This window comes from Protopterus annectens, chromosome 1.part0 (genome assembly GCF_019279795.1).
Source record: "Protopterus annectens isolate FY-2018-M chromosome 1.part0, PAN1.0, whole genome shotgun sequence".
Taxonomy (NCBI): domain Eukaryota; kingdom Metazoa; phylum Chordata; order Ceratodontiformes; family Protopteridae; genus Protopterus; species Protopterus annectens.
Window position 1 is genome coordinate 1,309,703,605 of NC_056725.1, and position 23,962 is coordinate 1,309,727,566.

The 23,962-nt window shown below is 39.8% G+C and overlaps 1 protein-coding gene across 1 annotated transcript in view; it reads left to right on the forward strand.

The window, feature by feature from the left end:
- The window catches only part of CBX7 (chromobox 7), a 683,982-nt gene that overhangs the window by 424,835 nt on the left and 235,185 nt on the right, over nucleotides 1-23,962 (forward strand). The window contains exon 3 of the mRNA XM_044066291.1: nucleotides 4,346-4,411. Within this exon, the coding sequence (XP_043922226.1) occupies nucleotides 4,346-4,411 (66 nt within the window). The remainder of the gene's footprint in view (nucleotides 1-4,345; nucleotides 4,412-23,962) is intronic.

The window sequence follows — 23,962 nt, forward strand, 5'->3', positions numbered from 1 at the left end:
GAGTTTCCTGCTGACATACTAGGTTAGTTAACCATGCATTGTTTTTCCTCTTTCCTTCCTACCTTAAATGGATAAGAGCTTAGTAAAAAATTTTTTTTTTTTTTTTTACTATGTATATCTAGTGTGGGCTATTACAAATGAGATCTGGGTAGCTACCACTAGGCATGTTAGGATAGGGGTTAGCCTCGAGCCAGTAAAAGTTCTTGAGCTATAGTAAATCAACCGAGTTGGAGCCGAGGATCAGCTCCGAACCCAACCAGCAAGAAGGAAGGTGAGATGAAGGACAACAAACATCGAAAGTTATGGTAGGTACATAACTTCTTTTTACTGAAACAATTCTAGAAGCTGATACTTGGTCCTCTGTACATACTTTTACAAAGTGATATAAGCATGAATCCTTCACTTGGTCCAGATCAGGCTTTGCAAGGACCATTCCTGGACTCTTCTCCTTCCACCTCCCAGATGTAATCTATGGTAATCTATTCATGTAGCTTAGGTTACTGCAGCAGTGATCAGTATGAAGAACATAGTACAGTTGTGTAAGTAAACTTGCCATAACAGTAGATGCTTGAATGATCACTGTTATAGTAGCTGCTCCATTACTCCATCCCCCTTGTTTTTGGTGTTTCTTTTATGCCATGGCATGGACATTTATTTTTTGCTGTTCCTAGCATTGTCCTCTCATGGCTCAGCCTCCCTTTCTCAGTTGGCTTGAAAGATCTGAAGGGCTTGGCACCTAAACCTGCCTTTTTAGTCAGCTCAGCTTGAGCTGACTAACAGATTCAGCATGTGGAAGGTACCGTAAAGCTTTGGAAGCTTGATGTTTGTTAAAATGCAATGCAGGATATAACCAGTTTAGCTTGGGCTGCTACAGCAATAATCATTCAAACATCTACTCTTATGATAAGTTCACTTACACAGCTGTAGTGTTCTGAAAGCCCATAACTCAGATAAGCTCACAGGCACCTTCTTGGTATCCATGTTACTGAGATCATGGCTGATTTACCTCTTCCTCAGGACCTTTCTGCATTGCTGTGAGTAACTTCATGTCTGTAGCAAGTACTGGTGCCATCTCTGCAACATTATCTCAATCTCAGTACAGCATGCAATTTAGCAGGCATTGTGTTTTACAATAACAGTCGCAGATGAACATTATCAGTAACTCATATGGCTCAGAAGACAGCATTTTGCTGTTTACAGTTTCACACCCTTATCCTCAAAAACTCCATGTAGTTCACCAGATATTTTTTCAGTCTCTTCACTGGAATGCAGTTAAAACTGCAGCATTTTACCATTGCACCAGGATGGTATTGAGGTAGGTCTGTGGCTAAAAAAAGTTTAAGCATGGGTCTGACTTCATTCTCATACTGTTTGGTGTTCCTTCACAAACAGATTCACATTAAACTCTTCTGGATGAAGGATGTCAACAGGAACATTCACTGAATCAGTTACTGTATGTTAATCATTTTTTATTTTGTTTTTAATGCAACTGCCTTCAGTAGTAACATTGCAGTGTCAGTTATATACAGTAACTGCTCATTGATGTAAGATTTGGTGACCCACATTCAGTTTTCTCAAGCTCTTGCTCATTCTGAGCAGAGACCAAGTATCGAGTTGGTGCATTCAACAGACTTGTGCCTAAAAAGCTCCTTAACTACCATCCTAAATATCTTTTATAAACTTCAGGCAAATTATATTATTTTAAAGCTATTCTTCACAAAATGCAGCATTTCAAAATTAGTTCCACATTGTGTTACCCACGCATCTTTTTAGGAATGCATATTTTCACTGTGGTCTTTTCCAAATGTAAAATGTGCTTTGGTTAATTTGCATGGTTTTGTGCTGCAACACATTTCAGACTTTGTTGCCCTTACTTGTATTGTAATATCTCAAAAATTAATGTTGTCAACAAGGAAACAAATCAAATTAAAAATGAAATCTAGGCATTAACATCCTGATGTCTTCTAAAAGTTTTCAGTTTATAGAAGGAATATATAAGGTTAAAAGCCTAAAATCTAGTTGTCTACTCTGATATCTAGTGTTTTTTAAAAGCTGTTAGCTTTATAACCCAGATATAACATTTAGGTTTTAATGTCTTGCAACGACTTTCATAATGCTAGCTGACATATTTACTCAGAACTATAACCCTGACTATAGTTAAATCAGTTTTGTGTTGTAGTCTAATCAGTTCTAATCAAAATTCCAGTCGTGTGATAATGTGGTTGGGTAATCAGTATAGTTTTAAAATTTTTTTCACAACATATTTTATATCTGTCGTCACCACGTAATATTCGTAATAGTGTTCAAGAACCTCAACAGAGTATTTAATTTACCAAGTACAAGATAAACAATGTCTATGACATGCTTTTTTTCAGTTTTAGGCAATAATTGCTTTTAAAATCCAACACACGAACAGATAAAAATTTGCCTTCAGCTACCAAAATGGCACAACAGTTGCAGCTTTGGTGCAATGAGTAGGTTTCTTCTTTTCAAAATGTACCAGAAATAAAATTTATGTTTTAATAAAAATGCATTTTATCCTTTTGTTAAACTGTTAGTGTGGTGGGCAGTGCCTCAGGTTTTAAATCCCACCTCTGCCACAGTACATGTGATGTTTAGAGGTGTGGGTTTTGCACCTCTGCTACTAATAAATGTAGTGACCTCACAAGCCAATAGCACTTCCCCAAAATATATTGGTAAACAACACCAGAGAAACTAAAATATAAATACAATTCAATTATATAGCTAACTGATGTTAGGGATTTAAAGCATTTATGAAGTTTACACTGTTAGCGTTGTTGCCTCACAGCAAGAGGTTCTCCTGTTCGATTCACAGCTGGAGTGCCTTCTGTGTGGAGTCTGCATGTCCTCCCCGCAGTCAAGTGGCCTCCGAAAGACATGTGTGAATAGGCGTGCCTTCGCTGAAGTTTGGGCGTCGGGCTGGCAACTCGGCACCATAAAAAATTCTACTGCCAATCATTAGCGGACCGGAGTTCCGCTGTGGCGACCCCTAACCGGGAAAAGCCAAAAAGACAAACATGAAGTATACACTGTTGGTGTGAGTTATGGGCCCACGCAATGCATACTCAATAGGCTCCACCCTGTGCAACCACTGGAGTGGTACCACCACCTCAATATTATCACACACACACACACACACACACACACACACACACACCAATTTGCCGACGCTATTAATGCCTTTCATTATTACAGCTGTATTTTGCTTTATCTAACACTATCACCATTCCATATCAAGTTTGGAAAATTCCATTTTCTGTTGCATTTTTAGAAAATAAGTCAAAATATAAAAGTTGACAGTAGTATTAGCTGAGCAATCTTTTTCGCTTTTCAGAAGTGAATGCCACAATTTGCTACCAACAAATATCAGTTATCTTTCGCTCACTTAATAAAGTGTTAACTAAAATGTCCATCATTCTCTTTGCTGCAATAGCCTTTGGTTATTTAGGTTGTATCCTGTCTGGATGCAATATACTTCACAAAGCTCTGGCTCCCTCCCACACCTTCACAGTGAGCGCTGATTGGACAGCCCATTTGTAGAGGGAATTCAGTATTTCAAATCAAGAATGCTTCAGAATTTCTTTAGAAAAACAGCCAAGAGGCTTCACAAGAAACATTACATACCTACAGGCTTCATTTCTGATAGCCTTCCTCACAGAAAATATTACCTTTTTAAATATTTTAATGTATTTCTATTTTCTGAAGAATGCTGGTAACTTTATTAATATCAGAAGCTTCTTATCAACTTTGGTTGTGCATTGCTTGCTGCTGTGCTGAGTTAAAACTCATTCCTTATCATGCTGTTAAAAATATCAGTTTTAAGTTTTGAAAATTACCACATCATATCATTAGATCCTTACATAGCCAGGCTTTGTTGCACTATAAGTATTAATCTTTTTCATGTGCAATAACTAATTGATGTGTATATTTAACACTGGCTCACTACCTTACCTTACTGTAGACTATGAAGTGCAATATAAATCACACTGTACAATATTCATGCTGACCATTCCAGATGCTGCTTAGTTCTTATGTTATAGTAATGTCATGCTCATGTTGTTAATCAGTTCTGTTTATATGTAAAGTGCATCTGGTCATTATGTCATTATTTTATTCTGTTTTTATTTTTATTATGTTATTTTCTTCTTCTCTGTATGTATGTTTTTGTACTGGGAATGAAGCATTGCACTTTCATTCAGCTACACTGTGGTGTAGTTCTGAATGACAAAGTTTTCTTTGACTTGACTTGATCAGACATCTTGTAAAGATCTTCAGCATTCAAGACTAAGGCACTTTCCGTAGTAATTTGTGTTTTACTTTTCAGGTACAGCACATGGGAGCCAGAGGAACACATACTGGATCCGCGTCTTGTGATGGCCTTTGAAGAGAAGTAAGGCTTCTTGTTAAGTACTAAAGGTCACTCAGCTTGTACTTTGGATGGGACCCAGTCCTGTGAAGGCATTTCCCTGTATCTTAAAACAAATGGCTAGCTGCATACAAAGCATGGTGCAGAAATAGTATTTCTTTTAGCTTTTCTTCTGGAAAAGTATGACTCGTTCTTTAGTTGTTTCACATAGTGTTTTTTTTCCCTTTGGACATGTAATCTGTCCTATTGCATGCATGTGTTGGTTTCCCCTTCAGTGGCTACTGAGCCTTCCATTTGGTAGACTGGGCTTTCTGTGTTGAATGAGAGTGTTGGTAGGGCAACATTTAGGAAGTGGCACTTACTTAAAGAATATCCATATGGGGAAGCTGGGTGTTTTGTGATAAGAGGGAACACATTCTGAAGGCTGTCATCTAGGTAATGCAGTAATTTTTTTTCCTTAGTATTTTGGTACCATGCTGCATCCTGCATTGTGATGATTTGAGGGAGTTTTCAGCAACCTATGGTCAAACCACTTCTTCTGAAGCATCTCTGTTAATCACACTAGGAGCTTTTATAGGAAGAGCTCACAGTATTGTTATCTGTGAGAAACCATTAAAATGTTTCTGTGCACTTAATGTTCATTTATTAACTGACTAGGAAGCCTGATTCTAATGGATGCTTTCAGCCGTGACTTGTATCCATGTCACAGCTGAAGGGTTCCATTAGAATCGGCCCTCTTAGTCACTTAATAATTGAACACGCATACACATAAATGTTTTTTATTTATTTTTATTTATTTAACATTTGTTTACTGGGAAAGTCTGACTGGGATGTAGCCCATTTTCAGCAGAGGCCCGGGGAGAAAAGCTCCACAGACATTAGACAACAATACAAAGCCAAAGCTCCACAGATGTTTGAAAAAATAACATAATAGTTATTAAATATTATACATTGCATAGGACAAAATTACAGACTAAAAGCTTCACAGACATTTAAAAAAATTACAAAATGGTTACTACATATCATATATTACATATATGTGTGCAACATTGCACAGTTTTCACATACTTCATTTGGGAAAGCTACATCCTGAAGCACTTATTCAGACTATTTACTGCCTAGTAAAGGTTATAAAACAAGTCAGTCCAACATTAACATGTTATTTAACTTGGTCGTCATGTTTACCTACAAAAAGATTATAAAACATTTTAACATTTTTTCTGAAGGTAAAGATACTGCAAACTCTTCCTATAGCACCACTTGGTGCATTTTTTCAAGGTTCATTCTTTATCATGCTGTCAAAAATGATATCTTACTTTTATGTTTTGAATAGCACATCATTAGGGACCTTGTAAAGATCTTCAACATTCAAAAATTATTTAAAATGAGTACTTTGTTCTAATTTTCTCAGACTGACTCTGAAAATGGTCTGCCTGGATCAGTGCTATATCCCATTGAACAAATGGTAAATAAATCTATAACAAGATGTAGTGTACAGATATATTGAATATCCATTTATGTACATATGAAAGATGTTTGTGTAATCACATCATAATATATTTTTTGTGTATGCTGTGTTAAAGGACCGCACAAGACAATCATTTAGAATGCTTGGTAGTCTGCAGTTTTTATAAGCTTTATGCTGTTAATTTTGTTCGCTATATTTGAATTTCTAATGAGTCCATTTGGAGATACTGCTTCATTAAGTTACAGCCTTGTTGGCTTCTTTGTTTAATGTCTAGCTTGCATAAAATAATTTGCATGGTACTGTAACAGAAGTTTCCTTCCTTTTATACTACAATTTCATATTTTCATGTAAAAGCAGGACACAGCAAGTATGTTAACATGGATTATACATAATACACATAACCGAGGCAATTGTTTGTGATAAGTAAAGATTTTATTATTAGATATATGAAGAAGAACTGTAGTTGTCAAAGGGCTAATTACAGTCACAAAACTATAATACAGAAATTAGTGTATCATGAAGTTCTACTGCAGATCTCAATATACCTTTATTTATTGTTTTTATTTATTATTTTCTAAAAAAGAAAAACATTGATGAATGACAACCATAGCAAATTATCTTATACACCGAGATACAGTGAACTGTTTTTTGTCATTTTTATGTCTGCTAACATTTACTAAAAAGGGTTCATAGACATATTGCACTACTAGTTTAGTCTTCATATTTGTCCCCTTTCATATAAAATGCTTAAAACTCACAGAGAAATGGAAGGGTAAGTAAATGGGTGGGAAACAGAAGTAATAACTAAATGTAGCACGATTCATATGATTCTGTCCATGTTAATTTATCTGGAATGTCTTATGGATGGAGAGTGAAGGTCTACACATGTGTGCTGCCATCTCCTGGTATGCACCTGTGTGCTGCTAACAAGATGGCACGCAGTAGCCATTTATTACTGATTAGGATGCTGTCTTCAGAGTAGCCATGTAATACTGTAAGTATTAAAGGGGCTGTCAACTGTACCTGTTGATTTGTTCTTTACAAATGTGTTGGCAAGTTGTGTTCATTTCTTTCAAAAAAAAAAAAAGATAAATTAGGAAAGCCTTAAAAGATGCGCTGCCAAGTTCTTATAATAGTATCAGCATAGAATATCAAAGAAGTGTGCTTAACCCCTAGGAGCATATGAAAAAGTCACCAGTAAGGATTTCTATGAAGCCTTCTCAAAGCAAATATATGTTGATAAATATTTGAGAGCTGCTAAAATCTGGATTTTTTATGCCTCCAAGATGTTGAGATTATTCATCATGGAGTGTCTCTGACTGTTGTTTTTCCCAGTACTTTTTTCTTTTGGGAGGGACAGCATGGCATTTCAAACGTACATGGAGCATAGAAAGAACATCTGCAGATTAATCTGAGCTGATTGGATCAACATACAATTCTTAATCAAGGCTAAGAGGAAATCATCTGTATTAGGTTTGGTTTTATTCTGATATGCTGCTTGTAGTGATGAGTCCAGAAGCCATGTCAAACATTAGATGCAGCTTTTAAGGCTGACTACCCTGCCCCCCCAACAAGAAAAATGTTTTCCTCATTGGAGATGTACTTAGAGCTCCAAGGGGTCAACACTCAAGGACAGATGTTAGCTTCATGCCCCGAGAAACTATTTGGATAAGATCCAACAGAATGCATGCAGTAATGGGTTTAACAAGAAGACACTTAATTCATAAAGCTTTAGGAACTCCTTGAGGATGTGAGCAGTCGTAGTTACAAAGATAGAGTTTGTGGGGGGAGCTGTTTTGCATTGCAGTGCATGTCAGCTTAATAGTCAGGGTAAATGTCACCAAGTTCTGTGATTCTAGAAGGTGGTAGTACTTCTTATGGTATTTCTTTATTTCTAGAAATTGAGCCAGTTTCCTTTTCCATTGTGGGTTATGATTTGAATACCAAGTACATGTAATTGTTGAATACTCATTGATTCTTGAATTGCCAGCTGTAGTAGAAGTAAAGAAAGGCCTCCCTTCACTTCAGCTACATAATGCAAGTAACTCTATTTAACTCTGTAATGCAAGTAACTGTAAGCTATCAGCCACAAAATACTTAAAAGTTGGATGTGACTGACTTTGTCCCACCATCTTTTTGATGACAAGGATATTAAAAGACTAATAGCCTGCATTGCATAAAGTAACTTCAGGTGTGATGCCATCTTCAGTACAGCAAGGATGTCCTTATATTCTACTGTTGCAGTATTGTTAACATGAGGGATTCCCTGCCAAGGGCGGCCCGACCTTCTGTCCAGTATACCAAAGCCTTTAATTACTGTAAGGTGTGCCGTATGTCACACTTATACTTCTCGCATATGTAGCGCATAAAAGCGATGTCTGAACATGCCGTCCTCAGAACTTCTCTGCCACCAATCCAAATGCCATCTTCAATCGTAGGTCTGCTCACCTGAGTTGATTTCTGGCCGTTCATATAAGTGTCCTGTTGGGGTTTTCTCTTTCTTATTTCTGCTGCTTTTTGTTGTGGTGTTTTACATGTCATCCAGAAAAGGCAAATGCCAGTGTGGGAGACAGATTCCACATAAGGACAGTTATGAGCATTGCTTGTTTTGCTTAGGGCCTACTCACAATCATAAAACTTGCAGCATTTGTCAGGCCTTTGTGCCTAAGACTTTATAAAGTCATCTTTCCTCCCTTGCAGTTTACTTGGAAAACCGGCATCTCAAACTTTTAGAGAAAGATGCTATGGAGGGAACTTCTAGGCTTGATGTGGAGTCTTCATTGAAGAGAAAGGCAAAAAATCCTAATTTGGACTCTTCCGTTGCATGGCTGCCATGGATCTGACAACAGGCACTTCCTCGGATGCATTGCAGATGTCTGTTTCAGATGGTCAGGGGGAACCAAGACTGATTATCACAGAAGGGCCTGGGGGGGGGTCCTCAAATTCTGGTGAGGGAGGAAGTTCAGACTACACTTATTGAGTGTAGGCCAACATTGGGCTCTTCCACGTTTCACAAGGCAGATGTCCAGTTAAAAAATGAAGCAAAAAAACAAAGCATGTTCCTTCTCCCAGGGCCCCTCAAAGTGAATGACAGAATTTTACCCAGGGCTTATAAAATGCCCTTATGGCTCTGAAGCCTCCTTTGGACATCTTCTCACAAGAGAGTTAGGGATCGGGATTCTTCTGATGAAGAGGTTTCTTCGGATGAGGAATCCTTGGCTTATCCCACCCAGATTCCATCTCTTCTAGAGTATGCTTCTCCTGAAGAGAAAATCTACCAGTCCAGAATCTCCTATTGAGGAGATTACTTTTGGTGATACCGTTGCTAAGATGAGGGAGTTCAAGTGGTATTGCTCTCAAGTTTCAGATGTGCAAAATAGGTATTATGAGCTTTTACAGATGGAGTCTCCCTCACCATCTACTGTTCCTCCAATTTGCCTGCTTTACTGGCTGCTTTCTCTTCAGCATCTTAGGCTCTAGGTTCACAGCCCCCGGCTCCTGAGAAACCTGACTTGTTTTTATAAAGTGCCTGATGATTGCAAATTTCTTTACAGCTGCCCATCTGCTGTCCCTTCAGTAGTTTCTGTTGCTTCAGATAAGCCTTTCAAGTTACTGCCCTCCACTAAACGTCTTCCTTCTGATAAAGAAAGCAGGATTATGGAAAGACTGGGAAAGAAGGTCTATACTTCTTCCAGTCCTGCCTTTCATGCTGTTAATTACCAAACTCATATGACTAGATACATTTTGGCTCTCCTTTCCCAGGCTACTCAAATTATCTCTGATCTTCCAGATTCTGAGAGCAAAACTTCGGTCTTGTCTTTGTTAGTGGCTTCATCTCAGGTGACTCACCATTCTGTTAAGTGCAGCTGTGATGCAGCAGAAGCTTCACCTAGAGCTGCTGCTTCAGGATCTGTATTGAGGTATTCCTGGCTAATAATTCAGCATCTGCCACATGACATAAAAGCTAAGTTTATGGATGCTCCCGTGAATAAAAATAGTTTGTTTGGTACTGATGATGTTGATTTGTTTTAAGTCTTGCAGGAGAAAGGCAATGAGTTACAGGACCTGAAACACTTTTTTGTTTCACCTGTGCCTAAGTTCAAAAGAAACTATCCTTCTAAGCCAGCTTTTGTTTGAAGACAGGCCAGTCCTACTCCTAAAAGTAAAAAAAAAGTGGAAGGAGGGTTCCTCCAGCTAAAACTTCTCAGATTTCTTCTGCTCAGAAGCAACCCTTTCCTGACAAGCCAGGTAGTTTCTGACTATCACACTCCTCCCAACCTCATTCCTCTCTCGCTTCATCTTTCTCTTTTTCTTCCAGTTTGGTTAAGCATGATCCAAGACTCATGGGTTCTTTCCATAATTCAACAAGGGTATTTCATGGTTTGGAAATCCCTACCTCCCTTCATGGGCATTCCTCAGCCACCTCAGGAACAGTTACATTTATTCCCAGAGGTGCTTCGAGAACTGTTACATCAGTGAACTATTCAAGAGATTCCACGGGGCCATAGGGGAAAAGGGTTTTATTCCAGGATGTTTCTGGTGCCCAAAAGGGAAGGTCCTTTGAGACCAATTCTGGATCTTTCACGCCTAAATAACTTTCTGAAGGTTCTTTCCTTCTGCATGTTATCTCTTCAGACCTTGTTCCATTTACAGCTTCCTCAGGCTTTAATGGCATCTCTAGATATCAAGGATGCCTACCTTCACATACCTATTCATCCACTTTTCAGAAAATTTTTATGTTTCTCTGTTGCTTCCAGGCATTTTCAGTTTTCTGCTTTGGCCTCTGTACTGCCCCAAGGGTATTCATCAAATGCCTAGCTCCTGTGATTGCTTTTTGCAGGCTTCAAGGCATCCAGGTATTCCCTTACTTGGACAATCTCCTCTTTCACGCATCCTCTCCAGAGACCTTACTGCAAAGTCTTCACTTTGTTATTACTCTTGCAAAGTCTGGGATTCACAATAAATTTCAAAAAGTCTTCTCTAATACCGTCTCAAGATCATGTTTCCCTGGGGTGCAGGATTCAGACAGTGCCCATGTTGGCTTCCCTGCCTCCGCCAAAGGCCTTAACTCTCATTTTCTTCTTTCATAATATTCTTCCTCTGACCTCTGTCACAACCAGAGAGTTTTTAAGATACTGGGATGTGTAGCATCCACCATCTATGTGTTACCTTTAGCCAAACTTCACATGAGGACATTTCAGTGGTTCCTAAAATTAGTCTGGCAACAACATGCGCATTCTCTAGAATTTACAGTTCCTCTTCTTCCCTGTCTAAAGAAGGAACTTCTCTGGTAGATTCAGCAGCTGTCTTTGAACCCAGGCCTTCCCTTCCATCCTCCTCTTCCATCTCAAGTACTGTTCACAGATGCTTCAGACATAGTTTGGGGAGCAGCCCTTGGCACTATTAAAGTACAGGGGTTCTGGTCTCCTCTTCAGCAAAAGGAGCACATCAACATCAAAGAGATGACAGTGCTTCTCCTGCCCCTTCAAGCTTTCAAGCCTCTATTTTCCCCAGGGCCTCTCAAAGTGTTTACAGACAACACCACAGTCCTGTGGTATGTAAACAAACAGAAGGGAACAAAATCTTACCACCTTTGCAGGCTAGCTCTCATCGTTTGGGAACTTGCGGAATAGTGTCATGTGACTCTTCACGCAGTTTATATTCCCTCAGGTCAAAATTATGTGACAGGTTCTCTGAGCAGGTAATTGACTCAGTCGCATGAATGGATGCTTCACAGGGATGTGTTTCTGAACATTATCCACAGGTGGGGTACTCCTCAAATAGATCTGTTTGCCTCCCCTCTGAACAGACAACTTCCTCAATTTTGTGTTAGAGTCTTAGGTTCTCTGGTTTGGAGCATGGATGCCCTTTCATTTTCTTGGAGGGGAGATATTTCTATATGCACCCTCCTTCCTCTCATTACAAAAATTCTGTTCAAGATTCAACAGGACTAACCCAAAATCTTGCTGGTGACTCCCTTTTGGCCAAGACAGCATTGGTTCCCTCTTCTGCATTTAGCCAAGGGCAATCATCACAAGGTACTTCACAGAGTGGACCTACTCACACAAGACAAAGGATCTCTAATCCATTCCCACCTGTCCACTCTGCATCTGACTCTGTGGGTGATAGGATTTTGATTCCTTATAGACACCTTTTCTCTGAGGATGTGCTTAGGGTACTACAGGAGGCCAGAAAACCCAATACTAGGAAATCTTACTTTTCCAAATGGAAGAGGTTTTCTGTCTGGTGTCTTTCACATAACCTGGAATTACTCTTGGTGGATGTTCCTGTGGTTCTTTCTTATTTGTGTGAGTTGCTTAGTGTTGGGTTTCCTTATTCCCCTGTTAAGGCCCACTTATCAGCTATCTCTACTTGTCTGCCTTTATCTCCTCCTTTAGCTTCTATGTTTGAGGAAAAACAATTCCTTAAAGGCATCTTTCACATTAGACCTCCCAGAAAACCTGTTCCTACTCCCTGGGATTTTAATTTTGTTTTGGAGTAACTGACTGTGGCTGCATTTGAGACTGTGACTACAGCTTCCTTGCAACACTGTTCTTGGAAGACTGTTCTGTTGTTAGCTCTTACTTCAGCCAGACAGGTGTCTGAACTTCAAGCCCTTATGGCTTGTCCTCCTTTTTTTTGTTTTTTCATATGGACAGAGTGCCTTATGTACTAATCCTTCTTTTATGCCAAATGAGGTGAATGAGTTGTTACTTTATTCATTTGCTCACTTTTTTTCCCTCCTCCACAATCTGCTAGCGAGAAGGTACTACACACCTTGGATGTGCATTGACAACAAAGATTTTTATTTGCATAAGACTAAGGCTGTCAGGAAATCTGATCAGTATTTTGTTTCTCTTCATCCCAGGTCTTTGGGATTGGCTGTTTTCAAGCAGACACTTTTTTCTTAGATTTCTAAATCTATTTGCTTTTGTTATGTTTTTCATAGTAAGACCCTTCATTTTTTCTGTTAAGGCTCATTCTACTAGGGCTGTGGCTTCTTCTGGTGCTTTTTTCAAGTGTTTGGATACTAACTCCATTCTTGATGCAGATACCTGGACGTCAGTACATACTTTTGCCAAACACTTCAAGTTGGATGGACTATCCAGGGTTGTGCTAGGGCCATTCTTCATGGCTTTATAGAGGGCTTTATTGGTCCTTCCTCCTCCCAAGTTCCTTCCTGACCTTTGGCACTCTCCCTCATGTTAAGAATACTGCAACAGTAGAACAGAAGCGCGTAGTATAGTTGTGTAAAATCTTACCATAATGATTGATGTCCTCCTCTTCAGTGTTGCAGTATTCAATCCCTCCCTCCTACCCCCTGGTTCTTTTTCTGTTATGGATGTATTGTTCACCTCCTTTTCCTTGGACTAGCTTTCCTACTCGGGCATTCAGTTCTGAGAATGGTACATCCTGATGTCGCTTTTATGCTCTACGTACGCGAGGAGCATACGTACGACATATAGTGTACCTTAAGGTAATTAAAGGCTTTGTTATACTGACCGGACGTCATGTTAAGAATACTGTAACAGTGAAGAGAAGGACATCTATCATTATGGTAAGATTTTATACAACTGTACTTTCTGTTCTGATGGCAGCATAAGATTCTGCCAGTCTCTGAGGTGGCAGTTAAGCGTGCTGTAAATTTTCTTCTGTTCTTAACCTTAGTGTTATATGTGTCTTGGCTGATAAGGCACAAAGTTATCTCCAGGCAGGTGAATGAAGTTCCTTTCCAAGCTAAAACATAGGAATCCCTCAGAACCTGTACCTTAGTATTCTTATACATGTGGGCCAGTGATTCTCTTGAGTTCATGCTTGACAAAACACAGGAAGGAGAATAAATCTTCCCCCCAAAGCATGAAGGTCTTGCTTGTTCTGTCAGAGTGGCCAGTAGATCATCGGTATTGAGCATGCTGCCTTATATTGTCAGTACAGCTGTTGAAATAAGCCATCCTGCAAATTGATGTGCATGTATTGCACTGGCTTCTGTGATGCCAGTGCAAATACAATATGAAGAGTGGACAGCCTTGTGTTGTCCCACTGTGTAGCTGAATGGAATTTGAAATTTACTGCCTTAAGTTTGCATTTTTGTTTTCCCTGCATGCATAGTTTGTAAAGGGTCTGTAAATGTTTAGGAAAAAATATATTATTACAGTGCTGTGAATAAATAAGGCAATTGTAACTTGTCAAATATTTGCTTATTGTCTAACGCAACTAACCACTCAGAAAATCTTGACACACTGTGACATTTATGTTGACTAAAGCTTTCTGTATGTGGTAAGTTGTGGCTCTTCCCTTAATAAAAACATTTGATCATCATGTAGTATGTCATACTTCTAACTACAGACTGTATCCAGTTTGCTGTAATGGCCGTGTATGTATTATAGTTTTTATAAAGTAGTAATATAGGCCTGTAAGTGACCATGCACTGAGGATCTGTTTTAACTACTGGAACAGCCTAGGCTTTTCACCAAGAATGTATCTCTGTCTTAGTTGCTACCTCTTTGAACCCTTTATGTAAGAGGAAACACCCATCAAGAGAAACTCTTATAGAGATTCAGTAGTTAAGTGATATGGGCCAGGTAATTTGTTGGACTTGAGCTTCTGAATCATGTCTAAATTATCGTTTCTGGTTATAGGTTGGTCTGGAGTATAAAACTTAGGAATGCAGTTGGATTTTTATTCCTTTGTTTCTTAGGAAGTCCTGAATAGATTCCAAAGGAGCTTCCATGCCAGAATCGTGTTACAGACTGGTTTAATTCTCTTACCGCAAGGTTTGCCAAAGCTGGCATATGCTACAGCAAGCACTCTCTTTTCAGCAGTTTAGTTGAGTAGGTGGGAGCCTTTGGGGTCATAGAATGAAAGTAAGGTTTCAGTTTTGTCTTGAGCTATCTTGGGCTCAAAGTCCTGAACTATATGCATTATACATCTCACATCAGTTATATTTAGATTGGAACAATACACAAGACTTTGATATACTGTGGCATACCTCTGTAGTAACATCCTGAAGGTGTTCGAACTTTTCATGGCAAAACTTCTAATAAGTATTGTAGCTCATCGATGTGGGTGTACTTTTAGGAAGCATTTATTTCCACCCTTTTAAACATTAAGCAGCTCCTTCACTTCATTATGAAAGGATTTAATAGAGTCAAACAGTTTGTTTATCAGCAACCTATCCTTTGTGTTGATGGTAGGCTGTTTGGCCAAGTAATACATATATTGGGCAGAGTGGTAGATGAGGTGTTTTCTGATATCCGCAAATTATTTTCCTTCTCCATTTTCTACTTGATGTTTTCTGGCTGTCCCAGTGCCCCCATTCTTCACCGGTTCTTTTATTTCCTTCAGATACCCCCATACATTCCCCAATGCAGAGTTGGGGCTAACAGGAGAGTTTATTAATGGTCTGCATTTGTTTCCCAGCCCCTCCCCTCTTTAATTGTCTACTAAGTCCAAAGGCTGCTCCCCTCTGTGGACTATGCCTTCCATCAAGGAGGGCCTTACACGAAACCCTCCGCCCAGGATGTGTACTACCAAACCTCCCTGCCAGCACCTCAGACAGCCAACCACTAATTGAATTGGGATTTCCTGGGCCATAGTTAGGGCTTTATCCCTTTATGCAGGGTGCTCGCAAGATATACACAACATTTTTTCCTGAAGAAGTAAGCGTGGGTATTTACTTAATGTGATATTCTCCATCTTTCAGAAGCACTAGTGTCTGTACTGCCTAATAATCCACTGTCAGAAACATTTAATTCTCCACTGGGTCCAGTACACTGATTGTATCACCTTCCTTTTGTCTGTGGCACACATATAGAGATGCAGCTATGTTGATGTTGCAGTGGACCACTTGGCACACTAGCAACATTTCACTGCACCAGTGGAACCTCTTTATATGATGATATACTTGATATGGTTCCAAAAAATAGCCATCCACCTTCCTTTTGGTGAGATGTTTTGCTAGAAGTTGGCACACACATCTCTCTGTTCTTTGCCTTAAATGTGTTTCCCACAAGGGGAGGAGATATGATGTATGCATTTTTACCTGTAAAAATAACCTGGAGCATTTAACATTGATGATTATGATTGGTTCACTGATCCTAACTGACATATGTTTTCAAGACACATATTCCAAGAAATTCACCGTGAGTGTTTCTTGGCATCCATGTCAAGAACACATATTGATAAGTTAGGTTCAGAGACCTAGTGATAATTCTTGTAGTGCATGAAGCTTTTATGTGCTCCATGTACTACAAGTAAAAGTAAAAAAAATGTTAAGTGTTTTACTGACTTTCAAAGATGTAAAGCACTTAGTGAGGGCTGTCAGGAAGATAGTGTAACACAGTCCCTTGTGTTTACTTTCACCTTTCTGTGCCTCTCAACTCTCCAGTTTTTTGCAGAATGTCCAAATTTTTGTCTCATATATTTGGTCTGTTCCTCATAAAATCCATGATTTTTTGACAAATTACTGGGGGATTCAACACACTAAATATTGGCAAACATTTAGGTTTCAGACTTCGTGTCCATCAGAAAATGCAGGTGAACACACATCCTGTCATTCTGGTAACCTTTAAGTTTATAACAGGAAGTCAGGATGCGTTACCAATGGACAGCAAGCAAAACCAAGTATTTTATTTTGCTGCTGTCTTTTGCTGGTCAGTATAGGCAGATGTAACTGCTGAGTGCTAGACCCAACCTTAACTTTTGCAGGGGGTGCTTAACATTTGTTAAGGTCAGCTCTTGCGCCACTCAAGTGTTTAACTGATTTGTCTTTCTCTGAATATCGAAGCATAATCAGTGTGCTGCATGCACAACAAGATTGTTAAGCCAATTAATATATAATTTTCATGTTATACAGTTATATAGATATTAGAATAAGTATACTGGGTATGTAGCTCACTCTCCTCCCTGAAGGTGTGTTCTTCTGCCTGCTTTCACTAGCCTGAGATCTGTGAATTCTCTTAACCCAGAAAACCTGTTCAGCAACTTTTAGAATGTACTGTGTGTGAGGTTGCACGCTAATACTGATAGTTTCGTGCTAACTGTTGTGTATGGGAAATAGTAGTAATTAAACAGCCACACAAAACTCTGTACAAAAATATTTATACCATTGTTGTCTTGGTGCTTTTGGAATGCATAGTCCAGATTTCCCAGGTTGCATGGGAGTTAACATATATAAGGTCACTATGTACATGTAAATGTAAAGTAGGGCTTAAGTTCCATATCATTAAAAAAATTAACATATCAGGCCACTGGAAATGAGTCTTCATAGTATTTTTTCCTGAAGACTTCAGCAGTATAAATGCTCATGCTATGCAAGAGATCCACTGAGCAGTCTGTCCATGTATCCACAGTGTGATATTTGACTTAACATTTGCACTCATCACTGTCTTCCATTTAAATGTTTCTGGAATTATACTGTTGGGTTGCCAGAACAAGGTACTCTATTACTTTATTAATATATTCATAGCCAGTCAGAACCTGTTAGGATAACTGCTAGAAGCAGCTTTGACAGAAATAAAGCTCAGTTGCATTGTCAAGGTTTGTAACCCAAAGCTCTGCGTTTGTTTTGGTAAGGTAGAATTTCCAAGTAGCAATGTAGCTCATGCAAACAGTGAATTTACAAGATTAGGATCATGAAAATAGTCACATTTTGCAATAAGGATGGAGGTGTTTTCACTTTTTTTTCTTGCTGATCTCAGTAGTAAAAATTAGGAGGGGGTGGAAATAATGAGAATGACATGAATTACCATAATTGAAGAAAGAGTTTACATATTTATTTCACATTTATTAACTGAGTAAGTGAGATGGTCCAAGGACCCACTTTAGTTATGCATGGAGACAACACAACAGTAACTGATAACCACAGCGTGTGACAAATAGACATAATACGGTCAGGAAACCAGATGTTTATCATATTGATCACTCCTGCAGTAGCCTTAGCTGTATGGGTATATCATGCCAAGGTTATAACAGCTGTTCAGCTTCCAAAGCCTCAGAGCACCTTCCTCACACCCAAACTGACAGGCAGCTTGAACTGAATTGACTAAAAGACAGGTTTGGGTGTGAAATCCTTCTGGGCTTTAGTGCTCCAGAAGAGTACACTTCTTTGAGGCTTTTGAGGATCAATGGTCAGTGCTTTCCGTTGCTGGACAGATAAGTTCCCCTGGGGGGAAAAACAACTTCCATTTTCTTAATTTTCTTTAGGTTTTTTATTAATTTCCTGTTCAAGAAGTTTGTTTTCAACCTAGGAGTTTTTGTTTTTTAATGAACTGTCTGGAGAGTGTAAGTACTTTTAAACAGAGTGCTCTTTTTTCTGTCAGTTTAAAAGTGGTGTATAGCAACTGAAACATTTTTTTTTCTGTGGAGAAATCGCTTTTATTTTACTTTTATGGGGCTGGCATATTATTTTAAAGTGCTTTTTACTGTGTTTTCTTGTCAAAAAAATGACTCTTATGGACTGGTAGTGTTTACCAGCAATTTCTGCTTGTCTTCCCTGGGAAAGAGAGACAATTTTCAGCTTGACCATGGAACAGACTACTAGTCTGCAGTCGGTCCTTCTTCCAGACACAAAAATAAAAAAAATCAAGCAAACCGCCTTTGCCAGCACAACAAGCTAGCAATTTCCCTCAGCCGCAGGTGAGGGACTGTGCTGTGGCAATTTGTTTGATCCCTCTGGCCTAGTACTTACAGCAGTTATAGACCAGGGATTAGCCACATCCTGTGTGGCCACCGGGATCCCCTCAGTGGGCAAGGGAGAGACACTTTTGTTGGTCCTGTGAGAGGGAACAGGGAAGGTTTTCCTTTTGTGCCAGAATGCTGTGCCCATTGCTGGGGAAGCTGCTGTTTAGATGACTTGGTTATCTTTGCAAAGTGTTTTTCAGAGTGTCAGGAATCTCTCTTTTGGGTAAGAGATTTTATTATACAAGCTTGAGATTCCAAGAGAACATTCAAAAGTCTTTCTTGACTCCTTCACAAAGATTGTGTTCCTGGGATATTTTCTAGACACCACAGTTCAAAGAGCTTTTCTTCCGCAGGGGAAAAAAAAAGAGATCTTTATCTGGATCTGTTTCTAAAGTTTTCCAGTCAGACTTTGGCCACTGTGAGGAAATACCTCAGGATTTTGATTCTCATGGCAGTTATGATTCTCGATACCTCTGGCAAGATACCACATGAGAAGGATACAGTGGTATCTGAAATCCCTTTGGTTACAGCATTAACACCCTTTATCTTTTCAAATCCCAGTACTGGGGTTTGTGAGAAGAGAAATCTGTTGGTGGAAACAAAACTTATCCTTGAATCCGGGTCTTCCCATCTCCCTCCCTCTTCCAAAGGAGTCAGTCACTATAGATGCTTAAGACTTTGCTTGAGGAGCAGTTTCAGAAGGGATAAAAGTGCAGGGGGTGTGGGACAGCATGAACAGACAAAAGCACATAAATATTTAGAAGATGGTTGCCGTCATCAAGGCACTCAGCTGTCTCAACCATCTTTTATCCCTGGGACCCATTCACGTGATTACAGATAGTACTGTAGCCTTGTGGTACATCAGTGAGCAAGGAGGAAGCAGGTCTGAGCCACTTTGCAGACTAGCCATTTTAGCGTGGGATGCAGCTTCACAGCACAATCTCACTCTACAGGTATCCTACAATCTGTCAAAGAAAAATTGTGTGGCAGACAAGCTATTAGAAAGTCATATATTAACAAATGGAAATAAGCAACACCCATTCAGGGCTAGTTGTTCTTTGCTTCTACAATATTTGTATGTGTTAGTATCCTATGACCTGTCTTAGTCCTCTAACAAGGTTCATTTATTGGCCATTTCAGCATGCCTACCCATGGATCCTCCTCTTTCAATGCAGTCTCGTGTCAAAATGTTCTTGAAAGGGGTTTTACATAAGAGGTCCCAAAGAAAACCAGTGGCCCCTCCTTGGGATCTTAATTTTGTGTCAGAGCTAACACTTACCCCATTTGAACTAGCTAATCTGGCCGACTTGAGGCTCTTAACATGGAAACCAGTTTTGCTGTTTGCTCTGATCTGTGCAAGAAGGGTATCTGAAATGCAAGGTCTTATGGTGAGTCAGTCTTATCTCATTTTTGATAGGGACATGGTTTCTTTAAGAACTAATCCTTCTTTAATGCTTAATGTAGTATCCAAGTTTACTTTAAGTCAAACTATCCATCTCCCTGTTTTCTTTCCTGAACCTAAACATGATGGAGAAAGGATACTCTGTACCTTAGATGTCCTTGGACAACTCTGCTACTTTCTTGACAGAACTAAATCTTTTAGATCTTTGAATCAGTTGTCCATTTCTTGTGAAGGCAAGAAGAATGCTTAACATTTATAGGTTCATAGGCAGGTACTAGGCTATTGGCCCTAGGGCCTATATAAGCCTAGCCAAAAATGTACCCTGGCTTTCACCACCCAAGAAAATTATTTTCCTTTGCCCCTGTCGAGCAGAGCCACAGAAGTGATCCTTGGGGTGAATTTCCTATTTCCCATCCAGTCATCAAGATTTTTCTTGAAGAGTGCTAATGAGGAGCTCTGTTTGACATAGATAGGTAGTCTGTTCCAGAGTATGGGAAGTCTCTGGGACAGGAATCTATCCCTCCAGCATGTTCTGTTTATTGTGGTGACAAGGTTTAGGTCCCTAGAGCGTGTAGCTTGGAGGGATTGGGATTTCTTTAAGTGGAGCATGTCCAACAGCTCTGGGTTTGATATAGCTTTGTATGTTTGGCAGAGATCACCTCTGAGTAGGCGATATGCGACAGTAAAGCTGGAGTTTTTTGAGACAGTCTGCGTAAGGCATCTGTTTGAGGCCAGTAATCCTCTTTGTGAGGTATTTCTGTGGCCTTTCCAGTTGTTGTAGATGTCTTGTGAGGTACATACCAAAAGGGGCATTGTACTCTATAATGGGTCTAATGAGTGATGAGTAGAGGTGAACAATGACCTCTTTTTTTTCTGGATGAGAAACCTTTTGTGATGAGGTGAGCCACATAGAAGGATTTCCTAACCACTGTGGCGATGTGATTATCAAAGGAGAGACTACTGTCCACCTGTGTCCCAAGGTCTCTTATCACATTTTCGGCGTTAAGTAGACTACCAGCTATGTGGTAGTTCATGGTTACAGAGTTTTTGCCAAAGGGGATGACAATACACTTTTTGGCATTGAGCTTTAGGCCATGGCTTTGACACCAGGCATCTGTCTCAGTGAGGCCCTTTTGTAGTATGTCCACATCGTTGTCAAAACAAACTATTTACAAATGGTTGTCTAAGGGAATTACTTTAATAAATGTATTCCAGGCAAATTCAAGGCCCATTCTACAGAGCCTTGGCTTCATCTATGACGTTTTGGAAAAGGTTGGATCCTAGAAGTATTCTAGAAGTTGCTACTTGGTCCTCCATGCATACTTTTACAAAGCCCTATAAACATTATTTATTCTCAAGGTCCAGATCAAGCTTTGTTAGAAAAATTGTCCATGAGCTTCTAGACTTTTTGTCTTCCACCTCCCAAATGTAGTTAGCTAAGGTAAATTACCTATACGTGTAAGGCTGCTGCAACAGTGATCAGTGTGATGAACATAGTACAGTTGTGTAAGTTAAACTCATCATAACAGTAGATGTATGAATGATCACTGCTGCTGTAGCCGCTCCCTCATTCCCTCCACCCCCTTTGTTTTTCAGTGTGGTTTTTATGCCACTGTGTTGACATTTATTTTTTGTTGTTCCTAGCATTGTTCTTTCAGGGCTCAGCTTCCCTTTGTCTGGTGGCAGGAAAGCTCTGAAGGGCTTTGTTCACAAAGTTGCCTTTTAGTCCGCTCAGCTTGAGCTGCCTCACAGTTTGGGCATGTGGAAGGTGCCTTGAAACTTGGGAAGCTGGGTGGCTTTTATGTCCTTGGCAGGATATATCCCATATAGCTAAGACTACATCTTTAGTTTATTTGCATATAACAAATGCTCAAAATACATTTCCCCTAACATGTATTTATTTATTGTATTTTATTTATTTTAAGTTTGGTGACCAGGGAAGTCCACTGGGCTATAAAGAGCCCATTTTCAGTAGAGGCCCAGGGAGAAAAGCTCCAAATTATTGCAAGTTACATGCTACATGTTACAAAAGAGTAACAAAGATTTGTACAGAACAATTAAACATTTGCAGAAGAATAATACATCATGTAATAGACACTTAGTGAGTTAACATTTAAAACAAATGGTTAAGCTGAGTATTTACAGAAAATACATTTTTGTCAATAAGCTCTTAGTAAGTTAACATTTAAATAAATTGCTAGTAGCCCTTTGCAAGTTAGGTGAATTATTTTGCATGGAGAAAGTACCAGAATATTTGTAATGGAAAGTATAGTACATTAGATAGAGAGAAAATCAGTCCCAGGTAGGGGAGAGATTGTTTTAGGTTGAGATGAAGCAATAGTAGTAGTACTTGGTGATGATTTCAGTGCAGGGTAGAAAGAGAGGAGGTTGAGAGGGGTTTATGTTGGAGCGTGACATGGGCATTCTTATTTGGATGATAGATGAGAGAATAGCTGATATTTGAATTTCATAAGGTTTGGTAGGTTGCATAGGTGAGGGGGGAGAGAGTTCCACTTCTTTGCTAAGGAGTAGGACAGTAGTAGATGGCCAGGAGGTCGTGCTTGTTTGTAGACCTGAAGGAGATTTTGGTTAGTGGATCTAAGTGGGCGGTTGGGTTTGTAGGGTTTTAAGGATGTAGCGAGAGATGGGCAGTTTGCAGGTTTAAAGATGAGCTTGTGGGCAGCGGTGAGTTGTAGGTAACTGAGGTAGTTGGGTAGTTCAAGCCAATTGAGGGTGAGGAGGGAGTGGCAGTGGTGGGATGAGTTTTTTGAATTGGTTGCAAATTTGAAGATCTTGTGGTAGCAGGATTCAAGTTTGGATCATAAGCCGAGGTGGAGATTTGTTCAGAGGGGCACCATACATAAGGGAGGGGAGCAGGAAGGTGGAAGCTAGGGTTTGACAGCTAGAGGGGCTGAGGAAGTGATTGTGTCTGTAGAGGAGACCTATCTTTTGGTGTGTGTTTTTGATTGCGGAGTGGATGTGGCTGTCAAATTTTAGCTCTTCATCAATGATGATGCCCAGAAGCTTGATGGAAGGAACAGTTTCAAGGGGGGTGTTGTTCTGCCTCTGTATAGTGAAAGAGGCTTTGTCAATAATGGAGTTTTTGTTAGGGGTAAAAATCATTAGTTTGGGTTTGTTTGTATTTAGAGCCAAGTGGTTGGACTTCATTCAGGTTTCTGTTGTAGAGAAGGCTAATTGGGTTTTAGCTAGGAGCTCGGAGGGTGAGAAGGCTGAGTAGAAGATAGTCGAATCATCTGCATATTGGATGACAGATGAATTCTGGGATGGAGTGGTGAAAGTTGTTAATGAATAATTTAAATAGTAGAGGGCCAAGAACAGAACCTTGAGGAATGCCTGTGGGTGTAGATAGGAAAGGGGAGGTTGAAGTTTTCCATTGGACAGCATGTTGGTGGTTGGACAGGTAGCTGGGAAACCAGGCTATGGTGGTGGGAGAGAGATGCAGGTTGGAGAGTTGGGATATGAGTAGGGTGTGGGAGATGGTGTCATAGGCCTTTGGCTGATCTAGGAATAGTGTAGATACATATTTGCCTGAGTCGCATTCAAGCTTGATGGTTTCCAGAAAGGAAAGAAGGGTAGTCAAGGTGGAGTGGCCAGGGCAGAAGCCATGTTGGGTGGGGTAGAGGAGATTGTTTTGGGTTTGGTGTGCCATGAGTTGTGCTAGGATGGTTTTATCTAGAATTTGAGAAAGTGGGGAAGGATGGCTGTAGGCCTAAAGTTGGTGGTGTCAATATTTTTGCCACCTTTGTGGAGGGGGATGATGTAAGCATGGTGCCAGATAGAAGGGACCTATGATTCTTGTATGCATCTGTTAATAAGAATAGAGATGGGATAAGTGATGCTGTCAGCAGATTGTTTGAGGAAGGTAGGTGGAAGATTGTCAGGTGCATTGCGACAGGGTTTGAGTTTGAGAAGTCTTTTTATAGTGCTTGTGGAAATGGGAGTAAGGCAGAAGGGTGTGGAGGGGGAAGGTGATTGGGGTGGAGGTTGTGGTGGGAGGGGCTGC